Raw genomic sequence first — 19,942 nt, 5'->3', positions numbered from 1 at the left:
AAAGAAACAGTATCGTAAATGTAAGTAGTTTTCAAAAACACGTTTTGAAGAACACTGGAAATACAATTTTTGTTTACAATTACATATTAACAGTGATGTCATTGAATTAGTTGAAACCTGCTTACGGAACTATGAACCGAAGCTTTAACTATACTTTAGTATTCCAATATTTCAAGCATTGGAGTCAATGAATTTAAGAAGATGTTGAATTTGAAATTGAATTTTATTTTTTTTGTAATTCTGAAGGTGGATTCTTGTATACCATTTGTCATAATAATTTATGGAACCTCCAAACAGGCTTAGCCTTGGAGGCCCTATTATTTCCTCAAATATATTAATACCATATTTTTATTTTGTTTTAAAACTATTAAATTAAACTGGAATTTAATTAATTTTAAGTTTATTCTTAAGCAGGGCTCATGTAGCCTAAAATAAACCTGGCACTAAGACATTTGAGTTTTGGTTTTCATTTACTTTCTATGTAAAATTAATGACATGTAAATATTTACTGTATTTTGGGGAAATAAATATACTCTACTTCTACTTCTTCTAATTACCTCATGTTAATATTCAAAATTTATTCAAGTTAGAACATCTATTAGAATTATGAATTATGAGCTGTAACCACTTTAATCAAAAGACTTTGCATAACAAAACTAAAACAATTAGATTTTTTATCATCATTTTTACATTACCTATTAATTTTCCAACAAATAAATAATTATTATTTTATGAAAACAAATGACCAACGTATATTTAATTTTGTCAAATTAAATACGACGTACTTGCAACCTTGCATTCAGACAGCCAGACCAGTAAATGGTATGGTGTATATATGTGGACATTTGCCACTTCCTAGAGCGGCTCACTGTGGTCACTGCTCACGTTATTGTTTACTCAATTGTAATCTCACTGTGAGGTGAGACAAAGCGTACTTCTTAGGTAAAAATGCTTACATTGAAAAAGTTTCAATCCCCTGGAAGTAGCCTGGCAATGGAAAGATTCTTCAATTAGCCTGCCTGACGGTGTTAGGTCTGCTCTTCTCTTATTCGGACGACAAATTAGTTTCATAAGGTAAGCGAGCGCTCCAGTTTTGGCGTATGAAGCCTTACATCGTGATCTTCCCATATTGGGGACGACAAACTGGTTTCATGTCAAATGACATGTATACGTCTGACACTGTCTGTCTGTCTATCTATTTGTGCGTGACCTGTGTAGTCACACTCTTAACTTCACAGTGTTGTTTTATTTGTTCACCTTTTGGTTAAGTGTAGCTATTAATAATACTCTACTAAATATTGTATAACTATTTACTTTTTTCTAAAGCTACTATTTTTCTATTAACCAGTTTTACTTACATACCACTTTTTTCGAACGCAAAACTGTCCCTATGGTCAACGATGAAAATTTATATTGCCTATAAAGTGTCAACTAAAACGCCCAAAAAGGAGACGCGTTGTCCATTCTTGTGCACTGAAGTGTGGAAAAATCCGGTAAAAGTGGACCCCCACTTTGTTTATTTTAACTATAGCTAAGATGTACGCAATTAAAAAAGCAAAAGTGCTCTTAATAGAACTAATAGAAAATAGCAACTAATAGTCCACTTTTGAAGAGATAGGAAAAGTCAACTCTTTGGATCATTTCGACATTAGAGACGTCTAGACTACAATTGTCTCAGTTGTAGTTAATTACCTCAATGTTTCAAGTTCGATCAAAGTTTTCTGTACACAATTCCTGATTTGTATTTTGCTACTTTCGATTAGTTAAAAAAATACTGCTTTTCATTTTCCTTATCTCAAATATGTGGTTGAAGATTTTATTGACGTTGACTTCGTAGAGGAGTGGGTATTAAGGAAGACTATTAAATTTATTAACCGGACAAGTTCAATTTCCGTCTGACTTGATAGTTTGCAAGAGGCTTCATTATACACAGTCAACTTAGAGTTCGGTGGAGATGAATGTCCCTCCATAGAATTTGACCGTAGCGACCGAAGCTTAAAGTTTCGAATGATATTCAGAGCACTGATTGAGCTGCAGATTTTAAAGTTTGCATAGTTTTTATAACCCTACTGGTTGATAAAATTATTCTTCTTTCAGCCTGTCCATCTGTCTATCTGACTTTAAATTTATAATGAAAATTAATTTCTACGTAGGGTAGGTCGAGTCCAATGATGGTATATATCCGTCCGTGGAATTTGGCTGAGCGTGGGATAGGTCGTCACCAACGTAAAGATTTCTGTTATTCCTACAGTTGGAACTTCAACGAGCGAAGCCGTAATGGAGATGCTAGTTTTACATAGACGTCAAATTACTTTAGAAGCATTAATAGTTTTTATCACATTTGAAATTGGAAAACTATACTTTTTTTGTCTCGTATGAAAAAATGTTATTCCTTTGAAACCCGCCATCGGATCGCATTTAATTTTAACACATGATTTAAACAAAAATTCTTGTTTGGTCTAAACATTTTATCTCTTCAAGAAAACCAATTACTGTACATTTTAATGCAACTTTCCCTGGCCTTTTTGGAGGTCGGTAATTTAGAGTTAAACTGTTATTATAAACGATATTAATAAATCTAATATTTGTAAAATGATGTATATTTGCACTGCCATTGTACATTATATTAGTTTTGAAATTTGTGTAATTAGTATAACAAAAGTACGGCTGTCATGAAATGATGGAGTGGGTCAGTTACGAGGAATACAGTATAACTATGTTAAAACGAAAAACTTATTCTTTATAAACGCGATAAATCACCCTAGTTATTATTACCATAAATAAAGTAAACTATAGAGTATTTATTACTTTCATTTCTAGCTCAGCCATGTCGGATATTTCAATAATACTCGTATTACTCCTAAATATCGGAACAAACTGTATAATTTTGTTAGAGAATTATACATTTATAAATTAGCTGGTTCAGTGCTTGGATCCAAGAACAATGACAATGCTAAAACTACTAAAACAATGACATTTTCCATGAAGTTAGGCAGTATCCTAGCTGGAAGGCAAGACCGACGCTATCTGTCTACAAGGAAGACGGTCGCTGCTGTCGGCGCGCCGCGGCGGCAAAATGATGCCCACACTAGCGGCGCGTTATCACCTGACGAAGACTTACTGACTCATGGAGCTGTTATGGTGCCGCTCTGTCGCGACGCGGATATAAAGCGCTACAAATAAAAGCCTGTTTGTGTTCTTGAAGCGCTTGGGTGCGCGTGATTTAGCACCCGTCGACATAGCACTCCCTTACTTGTGACGTCAACTTGAGGGGGATGCTAAATCAGCGCAATGGCCGTGTTCATGCCCTGAATAAGCATCCCCTTGTAATAATAAGGGGGTCCTTAATTAACGTCTTGACCGTGTCCAGGTACTGATTTAGCACCCCCTTGATTCTATTTTCAGAAGTCACAGGCTCGCTGCTATTGCTTTACTTTTACCTATTTTACTTTTGTTTAATTCCTTCCGCTACAGTAAATATTCCTTAACACAATCTAATTCCTGTCCTAGAATCTAATTATGGGTACCTTACGTGCATAGACTCACAATTTAGTTCATTAAATTGAATTTTATAGCAATGTTTAAATAATACCCATAGTACACTTTACACTGACGTTGCTGTCTACAATAACAATTTCGTCTCTCGAAATGTTTGGTATTTCCAGTCTGACCATGTATTTTACAGCTAGCAACAATGCGTAAATCAAGTATATTGTTTATTTTATTTCACAAAATATACTTAATAAATTACTCAAAAAACCCCCCAATTACGAAATAAAGGTTTTTCTCTAATTAAACTGGTTACAACATTTGCATGTCTCTTTGCATCCAAGTAAGCTTGCCAGTTATCACAGTTTATAGGTAACAGAAGAATTAGCTGCTATGCCACATTATTGCTTTTTGTGAAAACAGTTTTAAATATAGAAATACTTCGTAATGCACGTATTAACAACGAATCTTCAAAGAAACAACCGCAAATTAATTTTCACTCATTTTAATTTCCATTACATCAACTCCATAAACACAAAAGACTGTTACCCCTTAATATTACCGATTTAATTGGCCTACGCAATTAAATGCATAGGATGTTGAAAATGTTTGCAAGCTATCAGAAGGATAACTTTTAATACTACCGAATTGTTGAATTTTGATTATGATTTCCGATATTAAAAACATACATTCAACTAAACATTATTTTGCCAATTTTAGTGCAAAGCGTATTAGCGTTTTATATGCTATACTATATTTATAGATCAGAATTAGCATTTAAAATGCACATATAAAAAATAAATTAATCATAACTAAACAACTTAAATGAAAATGAGAAATACAGAGAAACTATGCCTCTGGGTTATTGAGAAAATAAAAATGTTCTTTATATAAGTAATGAAGTGATACATTTTTAAATTTAAATACATTTAATGCTTTTTTAGTGCATTAATTAGAAATATTTCAATCCTCAAAATGCAGTGTTTTATTTATATAACGTTAATGATGAGAAACGCCCGAAACCCTGTTATCCTTTGTAACATTGGTGATACAATGTTTTGCTGTATTGCAGCAGTAATGCTTTAGTCTTAAATGTATGAAATATTGAAAATGAGGGGTGCTAATTTAGCGCCTTGACCGTATCTATGCGCTGATTAAAAGCCCAGGGGGTGGTAAGGCAGCGTCCCCCCACCGACACCCGCGGCGCTAGCTCTTGTTCCTCAGCTAGTACACTCACATTAATTACCACGTGTTTGTGTCTATCACTCTTGCCGTCCAGCTAGGACACCGCCTTACATTCCGGAGCACCGCGCCCGGTAACTAGAAGCGAGAGTAGATGCACAACACAGAGACGCCGCCGTTTCCGAGTAGAGCCGCACAGATCTCACCGGCAAGCAGCGATGAAACGACGAAGTACAAGAATCAATGTACTGTTTACTCAATGGACCCTTACTAGAAAACTGAGAGATATAGACAGGCCTGGACTTAGGCCGGTTTTTACGGAAAAATTTATTTGAAGAAATCGTGTCGACGGACGAGATAGCTCAATCTAATAACTGTAATGCTATTATAGATTATCTTTTAATATCTCTCATTACAATTTCGAAGAAACCGTGATATTAATTTAAAAATAATCTTAATTTTGATTTAAAAATCCTGATCGTTTTTATGTATATCGTGCATTCAAGAGGAAAAGTCAATAAAAATATGAAACAACAAATACCTCAACACTCTCGTCCGGTCTGACCCGATGAATATCACTTGAATGTCGATACAGAAGACGATCCTATCTATCCTAATAATATTATAAATGTGAACGTGCCTTTTTTGTTTGCAAAACTTTCACGCATAAAATTTTTAACCGATTGTACTGAATTTTTACATGGACATTCTTAGGGCCCCTGGGATGAATATAGGTCTATTCTTATTTAAAAAATCCCATCTTGGTCTCTAAAGTTGTGTATTATGAAGCGAAAAGACCTGTTAAATTTAATAAACTGTTCTGTGTAAACATTGTATCATGACAGCACGACCATATGTTTAATTGTTTATATTTATATAGTGAAAGCATAACAAAAGTAAAACAAACTTCTTATTTCATCCTCTTCGTAACAATGCAAAACACTTAATTTATTCTGGACTTTGACTATTGTATTAATCGGGAATATGTACATGTAGGGTATTGATTTTGGTTTCCTTAGACATTTTGAGACGGCATATTTACAATAGCTGAAGGACCAAAAACGGAGGGACTGGGCATTAGCTTAATTCAACAAACTATTTGCTCCGTGAAAACTAGCGAGCGCGGCGAGTCAGTGATTATACCAAGTGGAATCACAAAATAATTCATGAGAAACTAAATGCAATTTTTATAACAAGCGTTGTGAGAGCATCGCATTTATGTTTCACTTGTAAGGTATATGATACTGATTAGATATATAACTGATATAACTCCTACATCAGACAACTATTCAATTATTAAACTTTTTAGAATCCACCAAATTAATGAAAACAATGCTTAAAATGGTCCGATTTATTCCATACTAATTTTTAGCAACACATATTGAATCTTACCATCATTATCAAAATAATAAGATATTGTCAATGGGATAATGGGGGGAGGGGAGTGACGGGGGCACGGTGGCGGGACATGACGGGTACGGGCCGAATATCTTTTCCGGGGCCCGCCAAAGGTGAGTACGGCCCTAAATATAGAGTACGAGTACATAATTCATGGCGGGTTATTTATTCAAAAAAATTAATAATAAACTAAATGCGAAGAATATTTACAATTTCTCTAGGGCTTGGGAACCCTAGACCCCCCTAATCTACACTACTGCACAGACCTTCTGATACCACATGGAGTTTGAGAATATAAATTTGTTTAAAGGTGTAGCTTAAATATCGGATACGCTCCTGTTGCACAAAGCTTGAACGAAATTATTTCAGTTTTACAAACAGTTAAAAACTGTATTTTAATAAAGGAGCACAAGCTGATACAGAAGGCCTTAACATATATTTTTTCTAAATTTGATAAAATATTTCAGGTATCATTTGTATAACCCTTATATGAGCAGATATCCAGAATAAATTAAAATCAGAAATTTAAATCTGCAATATTAGTATTTGCACTAGAAATATAAATAGACAACAAACATGATTTAAGAGACGAAATAATATATGTAAGAGATATATAAGAAGGAAAAAAACAAGGAAAAGGGAACCTAACCTAATAATGTAGTATCTTGAAGGTTATATGTTCTAAAGTTTGAAATGGATGTACTGTTTTCAAATATACTTACGTTTAAAACGTTTTTTTAGTATGATAAGTCAAGTTTTTTTCTACTAAAACTGTTGAATACAATGTATCATTTGAAAATCAAAGTACTTTCTCAGAGGTTTACATTGCTAAAAGCTGTTTTGTGGTTGAGAGTGTGGAAACGATGTTTAGAAAACTTTCTTTTGTGATAAACTCTTCAATGTCCACTTTAAGTACAATAGAAACTAAACACTTACTTTGTTAATAGTATTTATATACTGCAGAAAAAATTGCAAAAGCAAAAAGTTAAAACATTTAAGTACCACAGGAGTAAAAAGTTGATTTTGAATCCTAAATAACAACTGGTAGTGAAATATTCAAGTCAAACAAAATCGTACTTTTAAACGCATTTTGTTAATTTATATTTGAAGGAATCACTTTATTCAACTGAAGTGACTGACAAGTGTTCTCTTTGTGTCCATAATTTCCAATCATGGTTTGCATTGTTTGTATCATTTATATGCAAACTGCTGATCACTGGTATAACAAGAACTTGACTGGGGGGCTGAATCTGGTTGAATAGCACATCACACTATAGGGTATGGAATAAATCTTAATAACTCTAAATTTGAATAAATCAGATAATATCAATTTAAATTTAAACATTCACCTACTATATTTCAAATGTTGGACAACTCTTATGATTTTTGTGGCTTTGAGGGCGATCCTTTCCCTATATCCCTCTTTAGTAACACCATTGCTATTGATAGTTTGTAACCTTGTATACATAAACCTTAGTATACATAAATAAACATGTCTCTTTCTCTCAGGCATATCAGTACACTTGATTTTGCAGTGCTGCCAACTGCAACTGCTTCATTATGTAAAAGTGTCAATTTTCGAATAGTTTGAATAGATGTTTCAATTGTATACAAATTAAAAATATTGTTGTGCTATTAATCACACAAAAGTCACATTAACTATTTGAATTATTGTTACTTTATATTAATTTAGAAACTTTGGAATAAAATTAAGTCCTAATAATTGGTAATGAATGATTTGGTTTCTAATGTCAACACATATGTACACTTAAATATTAAGTCTTAACCAATTAATTAAATGTGTAGTTTTTTATGTTTCATTGTGATCACTTGAAGTTTATTATTGTTTTAAATAGAATGAACTAGCGGCAATTTACTAAGTTACACATTTCAACAGAGGAAACTGGAGCGAGTGTGAAGAAGGAAATTGTCTAAAATGCTGGTTAAGCATTGATTGATTCTCTGAAATGAATAAAGTTTTGATACATAACCACTATACACTATACATTACCACTGCCGGAGGTAAAAGTATCATGTATACATTTTTTAGTTGTAAGTAATAAATATTCTGTACTGATCTGAATTACTTTATTCTATAAAAAATATTATCTTATTACTAGTAATTTATAATATTTTTGATTATTACAACAGTTATATAGAAATGTTCTTTAGCTAAACTTTGCTTTCATATTTTTGATTAATCTTCTTATTTTTTTAATTGTTTTTCTGTTTCCTAACCATGAAATAAAAAAATGTGTAAATAATTAAATAGTAACAATTATAACAATTATTTTTGGGTAAATACTTTCTAATGGTTTGAATGGTTTTTGCCGAGCTTAATGTTTTTATAATTATTCGCTCTATACGATCAACCAATATACTAGTTACAATAACTTGTAACTGCCATTTGCCACTTGATTTGAATATTGTAATGTCATATTATGTAATGACCAATTTCCCTTTTATATTGTCTACCTACTTCACTTTTTAGTAACTTACTAAGATATGAAATAGGATCAAGTTTATGACTAGAATAAATGTATAAATAATTGTTTTAATTGTGTAATACCGGCCATACCTAATATAAACTAAACTCTAAAACATAACAGCTGGTAAGGTTTAACATTTTGACTGATATGCAAAGATGTATCGATTTGTTGTTGAAAGATTTTACTACAGGATTATTATTTTTCCAAATAAATCTTACTATATGTCAATTAATAGAGAAGTATATCTATATATTAAAATAATAACAATAAAAAAATTAAGAATATTTATATAGAATATACAATGAGACTTTCCGGATTTACAAAAAAAAAAACGTCTTTCCTTCATGTAAGTGAAAGTTTATTTTTTATTAATAAGTCCAGTATTTTCAATCCTATGCATGCTTGTCCCTGGATTTGTTGAAAATGATATGTTCTTTTTAAGAATAAGTAGCTAAAAGATTTCAATTTACTAGTTTATTAGCAAAAATATAAGCACTTATTACAAATAAAAGTAAAAACCAAAAATATATGTTTGTAGATAATTTTCTTGGCAATTTTATATTTGATTTCTAATAGAGCATTTCAAAACCTTTAAAACAAGATTGTAATGTCTAGTCTCAATGTTATTATTTAATATAGCAAAATTTCTTTTAGAAAACCAAAAACACCTATACAATAAATCGTATAAATTTTAGAGATTTTATTTATTTATGTATCAGTCATAGGATTAAAAACATTCTATATGATTACATTTATAATCTAAAAAAGTGAATTTTTCTTACCAACTTTGTCTTGCTCTAAGTAAATGGTGCTGCGTGTCATGATGAGCTTGAGCTAGAAGATCTTCCCGAGTGTGAGCCGCTGGTGTAAGTACTCTAGTTTTTCAAATATAAGAACTTTTTGGGGCATGTAGTTTGATAAAATCGTGTACACCTTTGTGTGCTAAATTACTCTCGCTAGCCCACCATTGGTTTCTTGACTATAAATAAAGTCTAATTTTGACACGGTTCAAAAGTTATTATTATGACTAGATAAACAAAACTTAAAAAACTAAATATTATTGCCAACACTCTAAATTAACACAGTCTGAGATTAATATTCAATAATTCCAACTATACAGAATTGAGATACTAAAATAAACTAACAGTTTTCATTTAGGCATCTGCTGCTTTTTTGGTAAGCTGTGGCCATACAACAGGTTACCCCTTTGGTATGCGTTTTATGGGAATTGTCAGCATTATGATATTACATATAAAGGCTACATGAATATCACTGCCCTCTATCACTGTCACCACCAATAAGCGGGGATCTTTTTGTGATATATGTTTGGGTGAACAATGCTGAGTGTCACAGTAACATTCCTCTGTCACCACTTTCTGACTAAAAAAAAGAGTTTCTGGTTCAATACTGGCCTAGTATCCGTTGTTGTAACGTGGGAATTGAGAGCTGTAGCCTAGGTTGCGACTTCTACCAAGAACGTAGCTAGGAAAAGAATTTTTTTTTGGGGGGGGGGGGTCCAGACAACTGATAATATATTCCCGTATTGGACTGAGAGCCCCGTTTTGTTGCTTAAACAGTTCTTGATCCATATCTTTGTTGAGAATGTTCTTTCAACAGTACATGTCAGTAATACTAAATTATTGGAATAAAAATGATCGTTTAATAAAAAATAATTGAAAATTTGGGAGGGATCTGGACCCCTTGGACCCCCTTGCTGGCTACGCCCTTGACTCGTACCATGGATCCATACCACCAAGAATCAGGAGTCTCGTCTACACTACGCCCAACACAAATTGTGGAGTTATTATATTACAAGGTAAGAGAAATTTTTACGCCCTTCCCCACACATCACCGTAGACAAACGAGAAATTGTGTCAGACTCCTGAGTGTTGGGCTTCAATTTCCATGCATCATCATAGACTTCATTCTTGTCTATGTGCAAATAAAGTTTCATGAATAGTTAAGAATAAAGATATGATCTATCTCGAGATGTCTTGACACATGACACATTCACATTTTTGTTGAAAAAGTGTACAAAGGTTTCATAGCAGTGTAGAAATAATAAAAGTTTCTGTGAGATCAGGAGGACACTACAACTCCAGAGTAAGTTTAATTTAAATCTTGTCAGCAATTTAGAACGTTGGCTTTCAACTCGTTAACTTTCAACTATTATTTTTACGAATCGAATTACGAATCGTTCCCCCGGAATTTTTCAAAGTCTTATTTTAACAAAAATATTAAGATTTATCTTCTTTTTATTTGATTTTAAAATTAGAGAAGATAAACCTTACTCATTGTTAAATATAATATTTATCTTGAATATGTTATGTTTCCTAGGTCTACAAAATTATTTTGTATTAAAATATTGGAATTTTTCATCTTAAAATATAGAATATAAACCAGATGGAATGATAAATAGAGTTTTTCTTTGAATATGTGTAGGGCATATTCAAAGTAATACCTACGTGATTTTATCATCATCATGCTGTTTTAGTGCCTATTTTCAGGGGTGCATTTCAATGACCTCTTATTTTTTTAATAGAAAATAATTTGTCGTCTTTAACAATATTTAATTAGACTTCATCAATTCATCAGTTTTAATTAAAACATTAAACAAATTTCCTTCAGAATCTTGAATAGTTACAACAATATTTTTAATTCTTCTAATTGGAATATTATCTATTTCATTTGGTTTATCATAATTTTAGATCCAAACGCAACATGCAACATTTGGAAGGAAATTTATAAAATTTCGGATTCTTTATGTAAATGAGAATATTCAGAACGATTTTCAAAACTAGGATCAATAAGATTATAATGGAACTATATAACATCAAAAGGTTTATATGTTTTTCTTCTAAATGTATTTCATTTAGTCCTAAAATTTTTTCTTTTAAAACCCAATAAATTATTCAAACTTAACGAAAAATAAATGGTAACTGTAACTTTTATTTGAATAAGAAAATAACTTGCATGAACAACTGAAGGATGTTACTGCATATGCATTCGATGAAAACCTTTAAATTATTTGGAATTATACATATATATTGAAATAAAAGCTATAACGTTCAGAGATTTGGAAGAAATTTGTTAGAATACTTCACATTACAGAGGAATTTCCATGCAAAATAACTAACCTACAAAAATTAGAAAACTTTAATGTGGAATTGTGAATTTAGATTCAATTTCAGGAAGTGGACCTTAACTAAATATATTACAACGATTTCCAAATTAAAGATTATAAAAATCCTCCAATTTGTAGATATTTATGTGTTTTTATTTTAAATTACCTTGTAAAAAATAAACATTTTAAGGAAGTTGTCAATAAATTATAACGTTTATAAATTATAATTATAACAGACACTTTAGCACCACAAAATTTCTATTTTGGTATATTTTTATTTTATGCACTAAAATTAAATTGTAAAATTTACAAAATATGGACTTATAGTACGGTTTTATTTTTAATATTGTTGAAAATTTTTGTCTCTTTAAAAAAGAGTACTTTCCTGTTAAGAGGTAAAGGAAAAATATTTATCATTCTAAAAGGAGTTATAATAATTCATTTAGGATATTATTTGGGGTAATCTTGAAATCAGGTCCATAGAAAAAGCGTTGAATATGGTAAGATTATTTTACACCACGTATATAATAGAACACGGCTATAAAGAATTATATCTTTGTACTCGTAAGAAATGTCATTTTCTGATGTACCCTAATTTACTTTATATATTACAATTCTTTAATTTAAACTCTTAAATACTTGATTTAAAATGTGTTATTTTCTCAAATTGTGTATTATTGAAAACATTTAAAATTTTATACATTAAAAACTATTAAAATATCATATTATTTCAAGTCATCATTCATACCTAAACTATAATAAAAGTCACATTCATATCTTCAACCACTTTCTCTGACCCTGGTTACAAGTTATCAAAAGTTTATACTTTAAATTATGATAATTCCTCGTGGACTGAGCAAAAAACCTTATATTTCATATATCCAAGAATTTTGTCAGAAAATGGTCTGAATCTTAAACGTAAAAAAATGATACAAGCAAGAACTGATTGCACAATGTTTATAGGTAATAACGAGGTATACATGTTTTTAGTTATAATATAAAAAGTAAAATATTGTCAGTAATGTTTCTAAATTCTGTATGAACAGACTATATCTTTAAAACTGCCAAATAAGTGTATTGGGTTATTCAAATAATATAGTATTCATGTTAAAACAACTTTTAATTAATTGAGTACTAATAAACTTATTGAAATACTTAGTTTACTAACAAAATACCAAATCATACTTCCTATAAGTGCTTTATTTAACATATAGTTAATATAACAATTAAGGCAAATCTACGCTACAAAACATTCGTAAGAAAGGTTAAAATGTTAAAACAATCACTTAAGACATTTTCTAAATACACAATTCAAATATTACGTTAAAATATAACTTTTACACCTAAAATACATTTATTCAATAGAAATAAAATTAAATAAAATCTCTGCAATATTATTTACTATTTTGGTCAAAAACTAAAACTAATAGAATTATTTACGAAATGAAGTGTATAAATGTTTATAATAAAATTTGAACCAATATTTTGTATTTCTTTTGTATATATCTGCCACTACTTAATATTTTAATGTGTATAATTTGAAAAATATTAACAGTGTGAATGTTATTCTCTTAATTTGCAATTTATATTAAATTAATTTACTTTAGGGGTGACAAAGTTATAGTGTGTCCAAATTCAAGCGATTATATAGATGACCAAATGATCATGCACACAAACAAACACATTGATAATCATTTCTCTTTCTACTGGTATCGTTAAGTCTATTTCTGATTCCACCTCTGACATAACTGTGCCATGTAAGTAATAAAAATCAAATAAATCATTGGAAGCACAATATCCGTACAATACGAGGTTCATAATCGGAGAGTATTTGTAAAATTCATATGACTCGGGCATTAAAGGGACGTGATTTCTGTGCAGCGTGATCGAGGGTATGTCACAACCCTCCTGAATGGCCGACCACACGCACCTGAGGTACACGCTAAGAAAATATCTCACCCTTCGCAGGTTCTCCTTGTGAATTTCATCAGCTGTTTTTGCGACCATTCTTCTTAAGCTGCAGATCGGTTCCGACCTTCTCTCACACGTCTCGAGGCTGTGCTGGACGGTTCTGGAGCAATATGTTTGGGGAAACAGATTTCCCAGTGGAAGGCCGTCTTCACACATCGTGCAGTTATGCATGTACAGGATGGAGGACGCAGCTTTCCCAGGAAAATGAAAACACTTCATTCTGAACTCGTAGATACGTCGCTTGACCTCCTCCAGAACGGAGCATGTAGACAGGACTTCGTCGACCTCGGGTTCCATGGACGGTCTCAGACACCGCTGGGACTCCGGGATGGTACACTGGAACTCGGCATGAGCGGAGCACGCGACTACAATAACTGATGTCAAAATACCGATACCGACGTAAGAAACCATGGTCACTGAACAAACACGACCGATGAAGACAAAGCTCTAGCTAAGACTGACCTGGAGAAGAACAGTGAGTGCGTCCCGGTGGGAGACGCTGTACCGGGAAGCTGCAGGATATGACGTCATATTGTGATAAGGCTCAGCACAACAGTTCATAGGCGTTCTCTTTATAAGTAACCCTTTCATCTTGACACTGTGTTGTTCCTTGACCCTTTTAGTTAAACACCTGTTCACTTACTAAACTAAAACTGTCAATATGAACTGCCATTAAAGTACTACACTTAAACTTTAATGTGTAGTTTAAGAACCGCCCACGATACTGGTTTTATAAAACTATAGTTAGGTATTCTTCCGAGTTATCTGATTTTGTTGTACCATGGAAGTATAAAAGACTATAAACAAAATGAAGATACAAAAACAGAACAAAAAACAATAATGGGTTGTGTTCTGATTATTTTGTTGGTTTTAGATATTACTTAGATCTTTATATAGTTCATACATTTCAGAGTTTAAAATGTTGCCATTTTTTCCTGAAGACAGCAACAGTATGCTATTTGGTTCACAGCTCATAACTATAATAACTAAAAGGCTAAGTTCATAGTTTTTCTGCCCAACGTCAATAAAGTCATTCGAACGTTCAGCGGTTTCGTATAAAAGCTATTAAGAGTCAATTCAGATTATAACATTAAGAATTCGATGGCAATAAAACTGGAATGAAAGCATATTTGAAATATAATATAATACATATATAGGAATTATTAAATATTGGAATAAGTGAAAAAGCTTCCTCTCATTTCTCGAGTACTATTAAAAATAATAAAAATATGGAATTAGAACGTTATAGCTGGTTGTGAACTATTACATTTGTGTACGGCTGGAGTTCCAGGAACTCAGACTCGGCCGATGCTGTTTGAGATTAGGTCAGTATGACAGTGTGTACGATAACAGTACTTTGAGCCATAAATCAATATAATTCGTGCCTAATTTTATACACAGGGTTCCGTCATGTATTACGTAACCATGTCATTCTAGTAACTTGCGAAAATGTATCTGTACTTTATGAGTTTATGTCAGTCTACACAAAAATTGGACAGTTTCCTCGAAATTGGCTTGCAATGATTACTAATTTTTGTATATTTTGCCTCGTATTTAAATAGGAAACATTATACCATGGATTTAAGAACGTACTAGATTGACAACTTTCCAAGACATGCCTTTGTATTTGGTCTGAATGCTTCTTTCAGCACAAACCCACTACTTCATTTTGTTATAACAGGGAACGACAGTGAGCTGTCGGCCACGCATCAGAATCTACGCCTGGGATCAAAGTTTAAAACTGCGTTAAATATTGAATGTCGTCACAAATGGATATGTTTCACTTCAAAAACCTATATTTTAGTATCTCAAAACTAATTAATGGATAGAAATATGATTATCTATAAATACTAAAGGTTTATTTGATTTTTAAAATAGTTTTTAATGAGAAAATCTATACTGTATATAAATGTTAAACTATTTGTACTAACACATAATCTTACTATAATGCAGTTAATCTATAAACAATTCATTAGCACTGAGACACTAGTCTATAGTGACACTAAGTTTTTATAGTGAAATATTTATTGATTTCACGTGAGCTCCTATTTATAACGTAGTTTTAAACTTTGTCTCTATGTAGAAAGCGGAGTCTAAGATGCACAGTCAGCAACGGAAAACTGGCAGAACAAGGTAAGAAAAAGAATGTCTCTATGGCGTGGTTATTAAAATTTTACCATACCTTGGAAGTTGTACATGTGTAACTATTTTGTCTACTCTCTCATAAGCATTGACGAAAGTGACTTGAAATCCAAAATATGCAGTCAACTAAACAATATATTTTGGCTCTCAAGTTTGATTAAACTGTGGAAAACATCGGGTGTTCAAAATAAGGTAAAATTACAATTTTACATCTTCCCACTGGTATCAGTATAAAAGTGGATTACAATATTTTCGAAGTAAGCTAGATCAGTTCAAAAGGCCTTGAAACAATTTAAGGTTTTCTCTTTCTAGAAAATTAGAGAAGCCCAGACGAAAAATGTCAATAAATCCGTCAGTTTGATTTAGCTAGCAAACTAGCTTATCCAAAATTAAAATAAATGTGGTGTAGCACCACCTGGGTTTTATCCTAATTATCTTAAGAGCAATTTTTATGTCAGAAAGTAGCATTTTAAATTGGCCTAGATAGAGAAAATTTAGATGTAGTAGCGAATGAAGTTTCTCACTGCTAAATTTATAAAGGCATTATTTAACTCTACTATGTACTTCCGTAATTTTTATTTTACTGAATTATGTATGGTATTGAGTTTTAACTTACAGTCTGGGTTCAAAATTTAGGCTAATTCGATCATCAAAATATAAAAATGTACTGACATGTAAGGCATCACACATATTTAATTACCAGTTTCACAAGAAACCGTACTGCCAGACAAATTTAAAAAACATCCCACTTTCCAAAAGAAAAAAAAAAACTTCTGATACACGCTGTTTACATATTCAGGGTGTTTATTTGAAAATTTCAAATTTGTATTAAAAGACTTACAGCAAAAGTATCAAAAATCTGTAAACGGGAGTGTATAGTACGAATTGGGGGAACAAAAAAGATTATTTTCAAAATGGGGGTGCTCACTCACATGACCCTCCCCCGTATCGAAAGCCAAAATTTTGAAATGGCAACTAATACCTTGTGATGATTTAACAAGGTATTCAACTGATACCTAAAATTTAAGCTCATAAAAATGCTGTGTTTTGGACAACAAATTTGAAATTGGCCAAGCCGTTTGATATCAGCAGCCAATAATGCAATTTCTTACACAATAATTATTAGTCTACAAACTACTGTACTACTGCTAATAACAAAAAAAAAATACTCACTGAATACTGTTGTAAATCCTTTGTAAACTTAAAATCAAAGGATCTACACTCAGCAGTGATCCTGTTTTTCAAGTCTTGGACACCAGTGGGATGTGTTTGAAAAACTACTGATTTCAAGTGACCCCACAAAAAAAGTCTAAGCGTGTTAAGTCTGGAGACCTTGCCGGCCACTCAATTGATCCCCTTCTACCTATCCAGTGATCTAGGTAGTGTGCATCTAGCCATTTCAAAGAAATCGTGTGACGCTAACGGGATGTCAGTTTGGTTACTCAAACGTTGCTTTAGGTACATTTTGAGGCCACTCACAAAATTGATAAATTTTTCATTTGAATCTGCAACTTTTCCATGTCTACTGAAAACAGCTAAAGTTATACCGATTTTTAAAAAAGACGATCCTTGCAAAACCAGCAATTATCGTCCAATTTCAATTCTTCCAGTTTTTAGCAAAATTTTTGAAAAGGTTTTCTGTGAAAGACTTGAAAGCTTTCTAGAAAGCAATGAAATTCTAAATCCTGAACAATTTGGCTTCAGGAAAAAAAGATCAACAATTGACGCTGTAAACAGTCTTTTGAACAATGTTGTTGATGGCTTGGAAAGGCGAGAACAAGTGCTCAGCATATTTCTTGACCTATCCAAAGCATTTGACTGTGTGCATCATGAAACACTGTTGCACCAGTTACAAAAATGTGGCGTTCGGGGTCTGCCAAACGCGTGGCTTGCTTCTTATCTTAAGAATCGAGATCAATGCGTGCAGATTTCGAATGTCATCTCTAGCAAAATTAAAATAGCCCACGGTGTCCCTCAGGGTTCTATTCTTGGGCCTATTCTTTTTTTAGTTTACGTCTGTAGACTTAACTCAGTGATCCAGCATGGTGATCTGATTCAGTATGCCGACGACACGACTCTTTGCTTCAAAGGAAAAACTACACAAGATTTGGAAATCACATCATTTGTGGAACTGACTTCATGCATTCAGTATTTTACTGACAGGAATTTGAAAACGAACCAATCAAAATCAAATGTCATCAATTTCTGCCTAAGACCAAGGGAATTTGCAAGGCAACCTGCTGTATTTGTGGACGATGTCCTTTTAGAGGAAACTGGATCCACAAAATTCCTGGGGATGTACATTGATCAAGGTCTGACCTGGGACGACCACGTTAACAATATATGTGCTAGAATTACTTCTGGCATATTTGCCTTGCGAAGCCTAGCTAAATACTGTTCCCCTGAAGTCTTAATGACGGCATATTTCGGTCTCATATATCCGCACTTTGCGTATGGCTTGAGACTGTGGGGGGGGCTGTGCCAAACACAAGATGGAACGCGTTTTCAGGCTTCAAAAAAAGGCAATTAGAATTATTGCAAAGTTGAATTACAGAGAGTCGTGTAGGGACTCTTTTAGGGAGCTAGGTTTGCTGACATTGCCCTGTCTCTACATGTTTCATGTGATCCTGTACTGTCAATCGAAGTGCACTTTAGTCCGGGGCAGGGACTTTCATCAGTATGAGACTAGAGCCAGGGACAACTTTAGAGTCCATAGTCATAGACTGGCGGTATCTCAGCATTTACCGCATCAGGTTGGCGTCGGCTTAATCAACAAGCTCCCTGAAAGTGTAAAAAATGCAACTAATCAAAACCAATTCAAAACTCGTCTCAAACGCCTGTTGGTGTCAAAAGCATTTTATTCGCTAGAGGAGTTTATGATGAGTCGCTGGGATATCTAAAAATATCTTAAATTACCAAAATTTAAAATCTGGATCCAAAGATAGTGTGAATTAGTGTGAATGATTGAAATGTAAGTCTGACTGTGTGTGAGTGTGTAGTATATTTGCTGTTTGAATATATGACGACTGCTATACAATGTTATATATTGTCTAAAAGCAATAAAGAACTGATTGTCGCACAGGAAGAGCATAATGTGGAAGAGCTCCATCTTGTAGAAAATAAAATATATCCGCATCTAAATTTAACTGGTCTACTTCATTTACCTGGTTTTCAAGTGTTTCCACAATAAGAGGGTCAATAGTATTTTCTAATAAATTTAAGTACGATTCTCCATTTAAGTTTCCTTCTATAAATACAGGTCCGACAGTAGTGTTGCCAAGTATTCCTGCCCAAACATTAATTTTTTCAGGCCATTGGGTTGATCCTTCAACGAATACATGTGGGTTTTGGTCTGACCAAAATCGGAAATTGTGTTTTATTAACTAAACAGTTTACATAAAATGTACATTAATCTCTATAGTAAATGTTTAGGGTCTCCAGCTTTTTTTGGTGGGGTCACTTGAAATCAGTAGTTTTTAAAACACATCGCCCGGTGTCCAAGACTTGAAAAACAGGATCACTGTTGAGTGTAGACGCTTAACCAGAGAAACGTTTAGAAAGGTTAGGCAAGAATTTGAAAATAGGTTATTTTTTTGCTTGAAAACAATGGCTACCAATTTGAAAATTGATTTGGAATTGCAACAGTATTCAGTGAGTAATTTTGTTGTCATTAGCTGTAGTACAGTAGTTTGTAGACTAAAAATTGTGTAAGAAGTTACATTTTTGGCCGCTGATACCAAACGGCTTGGCCGATTTCAATGTTTTTACCAAAATACAGCGTTTTTATGAGCTTCAATTTTAGGTATCACAAGGTATTAGTTTTCATTTCAAAATGTTGGCTTTGGGTACGGGGGAGGGTCATGGGAGTGAGCACCCCCATTTTGAAAATAATGTTTTTTGTTCCCCAATTCGTACTATACACTCCCGTTTAGAGAATTTTGATACTTGGGCTATAAGTCTTTTAATACGAGTTTGAAGTTTTCAAATTAACACTCTGTATACCCGTAGTATGCGTAAATACAAACATTTTAGAAGACTACATTGAGCAGATTGTCAGCCTCCTTTAAGGCTCTAGTTGGTTCTCCTGCCGTTGGTGTGGTTTCACACCAGGATACGATGCTGAATTATTACAGTATTTCCTGCGGTC

At 32.8% G+C, this 19,942-nt stretch overlaps 1 protein-coding gene across 1 annotated transcript; it reads right to left on the bottom strand.

The window, feature by feature from the left end:
* Positions 1–17,053: 17,053 nt before the first annotated feature.
* Positions 17,054–19,675, bottom strand: LOC124369443. Its single transcript, XM_046827449.1, has 3 exons — positions 19,645–19,675; positions 18,960–19,147; positions 17,054–17,213 (listed from the first exon to the last, which is right to left on the bottom strand). The coding sequence occupies exons 1-3, from the start codon at positions 19,673–19,675 to the stop codon at positions 17,082–17,084; spliced, it is 351 nt and encodes a 116-aa protein (XP_046683405.1). The 3' UTR covers positions 17,054–17,081.
* Positions 19,676–19,942: the final 267 nt, after the last annotated feature.

The sequence above is a fragment of the Homalodisca vitripennis genome, chromosome X (genome assembly GCF_021130785.1).
Source record: "Homalodisca vitripennis isolate AUS2020 chromosome X, UT_GWSS_2.1, whole genome shotgun sequence".
NCBI classification, from domain to species: domain Eukaryota; kingdom Metazoa; phylum Arthropoda; class Insecta; order Hemiptera; family Cicadellidae; genus Homalodisca; species Homalodisca vitripennis.
The sequence above is the reverse complement of the archived record's forward strand: the minus strand, read 5'-3'. Positions and strand labels throughout refer to the sequence as shown.